Here is a 13,282-nt window from a genome sequence, read left to right as displayed (position 1 = left end):
ACTAATAATAAAACAGTTGGCTCAGTAATTGGCAAGTTCAAGCTACTCTTACTATACTGTATGTTATCTGTTACATCTACTTTGGCCAAAAATAAAACAAACACATTTTTAATTAGGGTTAGATATAATTAATGAATACGATTAAAATCAAGAGTAAGATTACTAATTCAGTGTTAATATTTAAGTTGGCTCCTTTGTCTCCTAATAGGTGCCATTTTGGGGAGCTTATACACACACCATAATAATACCTGTTTGTTGAAGCACAGTACGTCTGACTATGTACAGTTCGGACAATGCAAATAATGTTGTATTCAATGTTATCATGCAGCACTTTGCATAAAGGGAGTTCAGAAATGAGTCACCAGTGACTTATACCAATAATAAAACAGTTGGCTCAGTAATTGGCAAGTTCAAGCTACTCTTACTATACTGTATCTTATCTGTTACATCTAAGCCTGTCTCACTATTTGGCAAGCAGTAGTTTATAAGTTAATAACCCAAACTGTTTATGAACCCAAATGTGTTATTATCGTCATTGACATATGGGTCAGGGGTGTCAAACTCATTTTTAGCTCAGGGGCCCGCATGGAGGAAAATCTGTGTATAAAAATCATGGCATTAAAACTAAAAAAAATAAAGACAACTTCGGATTGTTTTCCTTGCCTTACTTTGGCCAAAAATAGAACAAACACATTCTTAAAATATTGCAATAAAAATGTAGAAAAAGATACCGGAATGAAATGAATGAGAGAAGAAAGTGCCTAAAAATGTGTTTTCTTTTGTATGACTTTTTTTATTTTTATGAATTAAGTAACATTTATGGCAACCTTTTTTTCTCCAAAACACAATATAGAATGTGAGATGTAACAAGATAATGCATACATGTACTGTATATTTGTTTCCAAAACGCTTACAAAAAAGTGGGACCCCAAAAATATGTACTGTGGGACCTAGGGATGGCGTTTGATAAGAAATTATCGAGTTCGAGCCCATTATCGAATCCTCTTATCGAACCGATTCCTTATCGATTCTCTTATCGAATCCAGATAGGTTGTTGTATATGGAAAAAAACACAATATTTGGTTTAACAAAAGCTCACTTTTATTTTATAACAAAAAAAAAATGAAAAAAAATAAATATTGACTGTTACCCCCCCTAAAAAAGATATATATATATATTGACTGTTGTTACCCAAAGTATATTAAGTGGGATTTTATACATAATATATACAGTAACACAAAAACGACCTGTCTCTGTGATCACTATAGGTGTATAAATAATAATATAGTGTGAAATAAAATCAGTCCCTTGGGCACAAAACTGAAAATAATACAGCTCTCCAAAAAGTGCACTTCTGCTGCTATTGGAACATACTAACTACACACACTATGACACTAAGAACACCACAGTCATCAATCAACAATTCTTCTGCCCTCACTATACGTGTTGAGGTTATACAGCTTGGCAGACAGCTAACAAACAATCCAAAGCAGATTAATCCATTTAGGCTCTTTATTGTTGTTGATCTTGCTTTGTCTTTTCCTATCTTTACTTTTGTCTTGCACTGGACTGTTTTTTTTTAAACTGAAATACCCACAATGACAAATGTATAAGCTATGTGATTCAATTAACATACTGAAATGTAATACACAATATGTAAATATTAGCTTCACACAAATATACAGTACTATCATCAAACAAATACTTCTGAGTGTTGAAACTATTTCGATGGTGGAAATACACGACTGGCAGCCATTTTAAGTCCTCAAAACATCCATTGAAACAGTGCACAAAAATCATTTTTCAATAAACATCTTAGTATCAAACTTTCCACCTTAATATTGAGTTACATAAACAAGTTAAACAGTTTACTTACAGACTTATCTTTTCCAAGGCTTGTAAGAGCTAACACAACTTGTCTACTTCTCAATTGTCTCAACCCCGCGTAGTATTTTCATATCGCCACAAGGTGTCAGTAAGAGTCTACAATCAAATGGGCATAACATTGCATGTGCCACAGGGCATTTCCTGTACGTGGGAAGGGATTCGAATAAAGAACCAACTCTTTTTCTTTACTATAGTGGCCTCGATAACGGGAACCGGTTCTCAAAAAGGGATTTGAGTCCATGAAATCGGTTATTTTCTTATCGAACAACCAGGAGAACCGATTTCGAACATCATCCCTAGTGGGACCCCATTTGTATGACTTGATGGGGTCCCTGGGACTCCGTTTTGAAAATTTCTAGCGCCAACACTGATGGAGTATTGGTGCATGCAAAACAGCAGCAGGCGGCTGTGGCCCGCGGGCCGGGTCTAATACTAATTAAATATCATACCCGGGGCCATAGATCATTCATTTGCGGGCCGGATCTGGCCCCAGTGCCTTGAGTTTGACACGTAGGGGTTAGGGAAGGTAGGGTTTGCGGTAGCTTTATTTGTTGTAATAAAAGTGCTTCCATTAGGGCTCCGAGTTCTCTTCCTATGAGATGATGTCATTTACAACAAAATATAGGTCTACTCGTCAGACGTTTCATTAGGTACAACTCTAGTAATACGGTATCTGTACTGTACACGATGTGTCCGCTCTAAAATGCTTTGAAAGACATGTTTTACATGTAACACACATATCCAACAATCAAATTGTTAATGAAATATGGTGTGTGTCTGGACCCGGGATGCAGAGACGGCAGGCAAGTGCATTCAAGAAGTCCTTTTTTTCGGGGAAACACCCCTTTTGTAGTGAGAAAGTTGTGCCCTAAGGTCAAAAAGGTTAAGAACCTCTGATATAGAGGACAGGGCTGAACCATTTTCCTTTATTTGCTTTAAGCTTCACACGTGTTTACTCTGTGTGCACTTTTTCAACTGCACTTGCCGTATAATGTGTGTTTTGTGTTACCTGCTGGTGTTTCTCCTAAAGAAAAAGACTTATTTCATGCACTTACCTGCCGTCTCTGCATCCCGGGTCCAGACACACACCGTAAGTCATGAAAAATTGTTTTACATGTATAGTACCGTATTTTTCGGACTATAAGTCGCAGTTTTTTTCATAGTTTGGCCGGGCTCCAGTGCGATTTATATATGTTTTTTTCCTTCTTTATTATGCAATTTCGGCAGGTGCGACTTATACTCCGAAAAATACGCTATGTCTTTCCAAAGCATTTTGAAACCTGTCATGACTTGGTCCTGGGGTTTAGTTTTTCTCGAAGGCAACGGAAAGTTGGCTCGGGCGAGACGGGAATGAAGATACATTTTTATTTATACACTATAAATACAAAACAAGGAAGTAAACAAAAGGCGCGCACGATGGCGGAGAACAAACTATGAAACCAAACACTTGCACAAAGGCAAAAACTACGAACAACAAAAAACACTAACTGTGGCAATAATAAACAAAACTTACTTGGCATGGACAAAAAGGAGCAGCGTGAACGATGGACATGAAAAATGAGTCAGAAATGTGCAGAGCATAAATGTGGGGATGTCACCAGAAAGACAAACTGAAAAACAATGAACTTAAATACTACAGACATGATTAACGAAAACAGATGCGTGACTCAAAACGTGAAACAGGTGCGTGACGTGACAGGTGAAAACTAATGGGTTGCTATGGTGACAAACAAGAGTGCACAATGAGTCCAAACGTGGAACAGGTGAAACTAATGGGTAATCATGGAAACAAGACAAGGGAGTGAAAAGCCAGAAACTAAAGAGTCCAATAACTAAACAAAACATGACTTAAAACAAAACATGATTACACAGACATGACAAAACCAAAACCAAAAAGTTCGAAGATGGTCTGTGAACCATAAACTATGCAACATTTTGACCAAAAAAAACACAATTTCATGTTATGTAGACTACAAGGAAGTCTTGTATATGTAGAAAAAAAAACCTTAATATGACTCCTTTAATGCACCTTATAATCTGGTGCGCCTTTTGTATGAAAATAGACCTGAATAGACCCGCTCATCGGCAGTCCGCCTAATGTACGAAATAATTCTGGCTGTGCTTACCGACCTCGAAGCTATTCTATTTGGTACATGGTGTAATGATACGTGTGACCACTAGATGGCAGTCACACATAAGGGATACGTGTAGACTGCAAGATGACGCCGGTAAACAACACCAAAACTCCAAATGTTCCATTGAGAATATAGAACATTACACACTCATGTTCAAAAATCTGTCAAAAATGTTTTAGTACAACTTTGGTAAGCTACAAAGTCGCACCGCTTGATGGATTGTTGCGGCATTACGGCTACCATAGTCAGACGTACTGTGCTTCAACATACAGGTATTTTTATGGTGTCTGTAAAACATAATCTATGCAACATTTTGATAAAATAACTACCATTTCATGTTATGTAGACCACAAGGAAGTCTTTTAAATGTAGAAAATAATCATAATATGACCCCTTTAATGCGCCTTATAACCCTGTGTGCCTAATGTATGGAATAATGATGGATGTGCTTACCGACCTCAAAGCTATTTTATTTGGTACATGGTGTAATGATAATTGTGTCAAACAACACCAAAACTTCAAATGTTCCATTGAGAATATAGAACATTACACACTCATGTTCAAAAATCTGTCAAAAATGTTTTAGTACAACTTTGGTAAGCTACAAAGTCGCACCGCTTGATGGATTGTTGCGGCATTACGGCGACCATAGTCAGACGCACTGTGCTTCTACATACGGGTATTATTATGGTGTCTGTAAAACATAACCTATGCAACATTTTGATAAAAGAACTACCATTTCATGTTATGTAGACCACAAGGAAGTTTTTTAAATGTAGAAAATAATCATAATATGACCCCTTTAATGCGCCTTATAACCCGGTGTGCCTAATCTACGGAATAATGATGGATGTGCTTACCGACCTCGAAGCTATTCTATTTGGTACATGGTGTAATAATAAGTGTGACCACTAGATGGCAGTCACACATAAGAGATACACGTAGACTGCAAGATGACGCCAGTAAACAACACCAAAACTCCAAATGTTCCATTGAGAATATAGAACATTACACACTCATGTTCAAAAATCTGTCAAAAATGTTTTAGTACAACTTTGGTAAGCTACAAAGTCGCACCGCTGAATGGATTGTTGCGGCAGCTACCATAGCCAGACGTACTGTGCTTCAACATACGGGTATTATTATGGTGTCTGTAAAACATAACCTATGCAACATTTTCACATTTTGATAAAAGAACTACCATTTCATGTTATGTAGACCACAAGGAAGTCTTTTAAATGTAGAAAATAATCATAAGATGACCCCTTTAATGCGCCTTATAACCCGGTGTGCCTAATCTACGGAATAATGATGGATGTGCTTACCGACCTCAAAGCTATTTTATTTGGTACATGGTGTGATGATAGCTGTCTCAAACAACACCAAAACTTCAAATGTTCCATTGAGAATATAGAACATTACACACTCATGTTCAAAAATCTGTCAAAAATGTTTTAGTACAATTTTGGTAAGCTACAAAGTCGCACCACTTGATGGATTGTTGCGGAATTACGGCTACCATAGTCAGACGTACTGTGCTTCAACATATGGGTATTATTATGGTGTCTGTAAAACATAACCTATGCAACATTTTGATAAAAGAACTACCATTTCATGTTTTGTAGACCACAAGGAAGTCTTTTAAATGTAGAAAATAATCATAATATGACCCCTTTAATTCAAGCCCCGGCCGAGTCATACCAAAGACTATAACAATGGGACCCATTACCTCCCTGCTTGGCACTCAGCATCAAGGGTTGGAATTGGGGGTTAAATCACCAAAAATGATTCCCGGGCGCGGCCACCTCTTCTGCCCACTGCTCCCCTCACCTCCCAGGGGGTGAACAAGGGGATGGGTCAAATGCAGAGGACACATTTCACCACACCTGTGTGTGTGACAATCATTGGTACTTGAACTTTAAAAAAAAAAAAAAAAATAATAATAATAATAATCATAATATGACCCCTTTAATGCGCCTTATAACCCCTAATGTACGGAATAATGATGGATGTGCTTACCGACCTCGAAGCTATTTTATTTGGTACATGGTGTAATGATAACTGTGACCAGTAGATGGCAGTGACACATAAGAGATACGTGTAGACTGCAATATGATGCCAGTAAACAACACAGAAACTTCAAATGTTCCATTGAGAATATAGAACATTTAAGCATGGGTTGTTGCGGCATTACGACTACCATAGTCAGACGTACTGTGCTTCAACATACAGGTATTAATATGGTGTGTGTTTAAGGACCCCAAAATGGCATCAATTAGGAGACAAAGGGGGCCTCTTAAATATTAACACTGAATTAATAATCTTACTCTTGATTCTAATCGTATTCATTAATTTAGTTCCCAACCTTGTTAAATGACACAAAACCCTGTGTTAATGACAAAGATTATAAAAACATAAACCTTAGGCTTAGGTCAGGCTGATTGGAAAAATACGTACTAATCAAATATACTGCATAAGAATGACTCATAATTCCATCCATTTTCTACCGCTTATTCCCTTTTGGGGTCACGGGGGGCGCTGGAGCCTATCTCAGCTACAATCGGGTGGAAGGCGGGGTACACCCTGGACAAGTCGCCACCTCATCGCAGGGCCAACACAGATAGACAGACAACATTCACACTCACATTCACACAATTTTTAGTGTTGCCAATCAACTTATCCCCAGGTGCATGTCTTAATTATTGACTCATAATTAACTGACGGAAAATAATTTCCCGGCCGCTTACTGTTAAAGACAACAGATGATTAGATTAACACGTACCACCTGTGAAATCTAATCACCTGCCAGCTGTGTCTCGCCGTCAGCACTGCCACGCCTCCGTCTGGTGGCTCAGCACCATGGAGAGAGGCGGTGACCTTTGCTTCTGCAGGCAAACATCTCCCTCCACATTTCCTAACTAAAGTGTCATTAAAATTAAAGTGCAAAATAAAAATACAGCTTCACCACTTAAGTCATATTTTTTGCGCTGAAGAAACTTGTCAATGATTGTCGCGCCAGACGTCCTCTTTTTGTTTGAGATTGTCATTACTGCCACAAGTGGTGGAAACGTGTATTACAACGGTGTGCCGCTCAACCTTAGAAAGAAGCACTGCTCTATAAGACGCCTCCTGATTGGCAACCAGGGACAGATGATCCCTGATTGTCAATCAGAGGAGGAGGCAGACAGGAAGTGGAACAAAAAATAAGAGCGCTGGACAAGAAATAGAAGAAACTGGTTTTGTGGTGATTTGGCCGAACACCCTCAGGTTGCAGTGAGCGTTTCAAGTCAGTTTGGAAACAAACTTGACCGATTTTCACTCTTGTATGTAGCGGTTTAGCAATGATTGAGAGTAAGCGGGAGTATTTAAAAAAACAACAACAAACAATGACTACTTCTCTCACCTGAGCACGACTAGTCGAAACTCTCCAATGTGCCTAATGTTGTGTTCCTCCATCAGAGGGGAGAAGAAACGCCCTGCAGGACTACCAGAGGACGGATGGCGTGCGTCTGTTGGTCACGCCCCCCAGCCCCTCCCACCTAACCAAAACCAGGAAGATCAGCATTGCCAAGTGTGCTCGAATCTGCAGCCGCAACAAAAAACTCCCCTTCACCTGCAGGTAATGTTGTGGATGAAACCTACTTGCAGAGGTGGGTAGTGACGCGCTACATTTACTCCATTACATCTACTTGAGTAACTTTTGGGATACATTGTACTTCGAAGAGTAGTTTTAATGCAACATACTTTTACTTTTACTTGAGTATATTTATAGAGAATAAACACTACTTTTACTTCGCTCCATTTATCTACATTCAGCTCGCTACTCGCTACTCATTTGACTCCGTTTCACCAATCAAACAGAGCCAGGCGGTCACGTGATTAACTGCACATAAAGTTTCAGCGGCAACAAGCTTAAAGGCCTTCTGAAACCCACTACTACCGACCACGCAGTTTGATAGTTTATATATCAATGATGAAATCTTAACATTGCAACACATGCCAATACGGCCGGGTTAGCTTACTAAAGTGCAATTTTAAATTTCGCGCAAAATATCCTGCTGAAAACGTCTCGGTATGGGACAGCATGGTGGCCAGCTATTAAGTCGTCTGTTTTCATCGCAAAATTCCACAGTATTCTGGACATCTGTGTTGGTGAATCTTTTGCAATTTGTTCAATGAACAATGGAGACAGCAAAGAAGAAAGCTGTAGGTGGGAAGCGGTGTATTGCGGCAGGTGTTGTGCCGGATAACGCACCCCTTTGACTGTTGTGCCGTATAACACAGCCGGTGTTTCGTTGTTTACATTCCCGAAAGATGACAGTCAATCTTTACCATTGGCCTGTGGAGAACTGGGACAACAGAGACTCTTACCAGGAGGACTTTGAGTTGGATACGCAGACGCGGCACCGTGAGTACGCATGCAGCTGCGGCTTCCAAACATTTGATCGCTTGCCCGTACGTGCGTGCCGCTATGTGCATGTCACGTAGGGGACTTTGGGGAAATATATGTGCTGTATGAACTTTGGGGAGGTGAACGGTACTTTGGGCTGTGGGATTGAGTGTGTTGTGCAGGTGTTTGAGTTGTATTGGCGGGTTATATGGACGGGAGGGGGGAGGTGTTTGTTATGCGGGATTCATTTGTGGCATATTAAATATAAGCCTGGTTGTGTTGTGGCTAATAGAGTATATATATGTCTTGTGTTTATTTACTGTTTTAGTCATTCCCAGCTGAATATCAGGTCCCACCCGCCTCTCACAGCATCTTCCCTATCTGCCCTCTAGTCCTTCACTCTCACTTTCCTCATCCACAAATCTTTCATCCTCGCTCAAATTAATGGGGAAATCGTCGCTTTCTCGGTCCGAATCGCTCTCGCTGCTGGTGGCCATGATTGTAAACAATGTGCAGATGTGAGGAGCTCCACAACCTGTGACGTCACGCTACTCGTCTGCTACTTCCGGTACAGGCAAGGCTTTTTTATCAGCGACCAAAAGTTGCGGACTTTATCGTCGATGTTCTCTACTAAATCCTTTCAGCAAAAATATGGCAATATTGCGAAATGATCAAGTATGACACATAAAATGGACCTGCTATCCCCGTTTAAATAAGAAAATCGCATTTCAGTAGGCCTTTAAGCTTACACGAACTAAACGTCAAATTTGAGGAAGCACATCGCGGTAAGTAACGTTAGTAGATATTTTGGCTGTCACCGTAGGCTGATTTTAGCTTCCCTGCTATGAATCACTGTCAAATGTACATCGTGTGGGGACATTTATTAACGCACAGCAGCCTCATAGAGAGACAGACAAAGACACATACACACACACACATGCATAGAAACACCAATCAGTGTGTTCCCAGATGCAGCCCACACCTATCAGTTTATGGTTTGCGTAAAGGCTAACTTGTTATTTTCCTTTGTAATCTCTGCCTACTGAGCCTATGGTGCTGTTAAGTTATTGCGGCTCAATTTGCCTTAATTTTTTTTTTTATGTTCATGTATTATTATTTAATATATATTATTGTTTTAGTTGCTTAAGAGATACTCCTGGCTCTGAATTTGCTCATTGCTATTTTTATGTTTTTGTGCATTATTTGTTGCCGTCATCATTAAACGAACAGGTTACTCATCAGTTACTCAGTACTTGAGTAGTTTTTTCACAACATACTTTTTACTTTTACTCAAGTAAATATTTGGGTGACTACACCTTACTTTTACTTGAGTAATACATCTCTAAAGTAACAGTACTCTTACTTGAGTACAATTTCTGGCTAATCTACCCACCTCTGCGTACTTGTACACAAAGTGCATAATAATCATGTATCGGTGCCTTTCATGCATAGAGTGATCATTAAAATCACCTTTTCTCTTTTTTCTGACTGCCTCATTTTGTGTCTAGAGCCTTCCTCTACGATCACCAAAACAGGAAATGCCAGTGGTTGTCTTTTGACCGGAACTCGCCAGTCGCCCAATTGCACAACGACGTCAACTTCCAGCTTCATCAAAAGAAAGGTGACCGTTTTTAATGTACTTATCGTACATCGAACATACAGTCGCCATCAAAAGTTGACATACACTTGTAAAGAACATAATGTCATGGCTGTCTTGAGTATCCGATAATTTCTTCAACTTTTATTTTTTTTGTGATAGAGTGATTGGAGCACATACTTGTTGGTCACTAAAAACATTCACGAAGTTTGCTTCTTTTATGAATTTATTATAGGCGATGTCGAGGTGATCTATATCTTTATATATATATATATATATATATACACACACACATAAACATACAGGGCATCCACAAAGTCTGGGTACATGGTTAAAAACACATTTTTTAAATGTAAACAATTTCATTAAATTCTTATGTAGATAAATAATATTTTCAACATGATTTCCAATGCATAATTTAAATGCAAAATCCAGGTAAACTCCTTGGCATAGGTCTGAATTCCCCATTGTACCCATCATCATCGGCGGTCACTCGAAACGAGTATGACGATCCTCCTGGTAGGGGTGTATCCCTTTATGGAGGATGCCTGTGCGTGACTTTGTTTAACGTGGGGAGACTGGTGCACAGACAGTCACCACACCGTCCTTGAAATAATCGGGTCAGGGTCCAGTGGCATGGAGTCCAAGACGACTGGGGACCCTTTTCTGCTGCAGCCTTCTTCCGCCATCGCAGCCGTTGTGGTAGTTCTTAAATCTACAGTCTTCCGCCTGCTCCGCCATTGAAGTCTTTACCGTATCCCTGACTAGGGGACAGTCAGGTCCTAGGCCTTTGCCAAGGGCCACCTGGGGTAACAGTAGTAAAAGGTTAACCTCCTAGTGCAGGGGTCGGCAACCTTTACCACTCAAAGAGCCATTTTGACCAGTTTCACAAATTAAAGAAAACAATAGGAGCCGCAAAAATCTTTTGTAATTTAAAATGAAATAACATTGCGTACAAAGTTTTTTTTTTGCTTTGTGCTATGTTTAAACCAAGGGTCTCAGACACGCAGCCCACACCTTAATTTGAAAATTGAATGTTAGTGCGGCCCGCGAGTGGCACTTGATAGCGTCATACTTGTCAACCCTCCCGATTTTTCCGACAGACTACGAAATACGAGGCAACTATTCTTTCGAACGTGCCGTGATGGTACAGCATTAAGCACCCACCACAACCAGCGTGCCGATCTAGGCACACGTTGTATGGGGCTTCTGCTCGCTCACATATGCGACAGCAAGGCATACTTGATCAACAACCACACAGGTTAAACTGACGGTGGCGGTATTGGAGGAGAAAAGGTGAGACCTGTAATCCCAGGAACACCAATTCCTACCGTCAAGCATGGTGGTGATAGTATTATGCTCTGGAACTGTTTTGCTGCCAATGGAACTGGTGCTTTACAGAGAGTAAATGGGACAATTTCTCCAAATTCTTCAGGACAACCTAAACTCATCATCCCGGAGGTTGGGTCAACATTTTGACCAAATAACTACCATTACATGTTATGTAGACCACAAGAAAGAATTTTAAAATGTAGAAAAGAATCATAATATGACCCCTTTAATGTGCCTTATAACTCGGTGTGCCTAATATACGGAATAGTTATGGATGTGCTTACCAACCTATTTTATTTGGTACATGGTGTAATGATAAGTGTGACCAGTAGATGGCAGTCACACATAAGAGATATGTGTAGACTGCAAGATGACGACAGTAAACAACACCAAAACTGTTGTTCCATTGAGAATGTAGAACATTACACACGGTGCTCAAAAATGTTTTAGTACAAGTTTGGTAAGCTACAAAGCCACACGGCTTGATGGATTGTTGTGGCATTGCGACTACCATAGTCAGACGTACTGTGCTTCAACATACAGGTATTATTATGGTGTGTGTATAAGGACCCCAAAATGGCACCTATTAAGAGACATTATCTGGCGTTTTGTTTTGTCCTATTATGCAAAATTATCATTTTCTTACCTATTGGTACCTGCTAATGTGTATTTGGGATATGCATAAGTGCCGAAAATGTGTGCACGCATCCCGAAAAGAGGGTCAGAAAGCGGTTTGAAGACGGTCTGTAAAACATAATCTATGCAACATTTTGACCAAATAACTACAATTACATGTTATGTAGACCACAATAAATAATTTTAAAATGTAGAAAAGAATCATAATATGACCCCTTTAATGCGCCTTATAACTCGGAGTGCCTAATATACGGAATATTTATGGATGTGCTTACCGACCTATTTTATTTGGTACATGGTGTAATGATAAGTGTGACCAATAGATGGCAGTCACACATAAGAGATACATGTAGACTGCAAGATGACGGCAGTAAACAACACCAAAACTGTTGTTCCATTGAGAATGTAGAACATTACACACGGTGCTCAAAAATGTTTTAGTACAAGTTTGGTAAGCTACAAAACCACACGGCTTGATGGATTGTTGTGGCATTACGACTACCATAGTCAGACGTACTGTGCTTCAACATACGGGTATTATTATGGTGTGTGTGTATAAGGACCCCAAAATGGCACCTATTAGGAGACATTATCTGGCGTTTTGTTTTGTCCTATTATGCAAAATTAACATTTTCTTACCTATTGGTACCTGCTAATGTGTATTTGGGATATGCATAAGTGCCGAAAATTGGTGCACGCATCCCGAAAAGAGGGTCAGAAAGCGGTTTGAAGACGATCTGTAAAACATAATCTATGCAACATTTTGACCAAATAACTACCATTACATGTTATGTAGACCACAAGAAAGAATTTTAAAATGTAGAAAAGAATCATAATATGACACCTTTAATGCGCCTTATTACTCGGTGTGCCTAATATACGGAATAGTTATGGATGTGCTTACCGACCTATTTTATTTGGTACATGGTGTAATGATAAGTGTGACCAGTAGATGGCAGTCACACATAAGAGATACATGTAGACTGCAAGATGACGACAGTAAACAACACCAAAACTGTTGTCCCATTGAGAATGTAGAACATTACACACAGTGCTCAAAAATGTTTTAGTACAAGTTTGGGAAGCTACAAAGCCACACCGCTTGATGGATTGTTGTGGCATTACAATGGCTACCATAGTCAGACGTACTATGCTTCAACATACGGGTATTATTATGGTGTGTGTGTATAAGGACTTGAAAATGGCACCTATTAGGAGACATTATCTGGCGTTTTGTTTTGTCCTATTATGCAAAATTAACATTTTCTTACCTATTGATACCTGCTAATGTGTATTTGGGATATG

The 13,282-nt window shown here is 39.5% G+C and overlaps 1 protein-coding gene across 2 annotated transcripts in view; it reads left to right on the top strand.

The window, feature by feature from the left end:
* The window catches only part of hgfb (hepatocyte growth factor b), a 114,315-nt gene that overhangs the window by 4,676 nt on the left and 96,357 nt on the right, over positions 1–13,282 (top strand). For both annotated transcript variants that reach the window (XR_009816100.2, XM_061969553.1), the window contains exons 2-3: positions 7,482–7,641; positions 9,921–10,033. Coding sequence is in view for 1 of the 2 variants with exons in the window: in XM_061969553.1 (XP_061825537.1) it covers positions 7,482–7,641; positions 9,921–10,033 (273 nt within the window). In the remaining variant the exon portion in view is untranslated. The remainder of the gene's footprint in view (positions 1–7,481; positions 7,642–9,920; positions 10,034–13,282) is intronic.

The sequence above is a fragment of the Nerophis lumbriciformis genome, linkage group LG10 (assembly GCF_033978685.3).
Source record: "Nerophis lumbriciformis linkage group LG10, RoL_Nlum_v2.1, whole genome shotgun sequence".
Classification (NCBI taxonomy): Eukaryota; Metazoa; Chordata; class Actinopteri; order Syngnathiformes; family Syngnathidae; genus Nerophis; species Nerophis lumbriciformis.
This window is presented reverse-complemented; position numbering and strand designations above follow the sequence as displayed.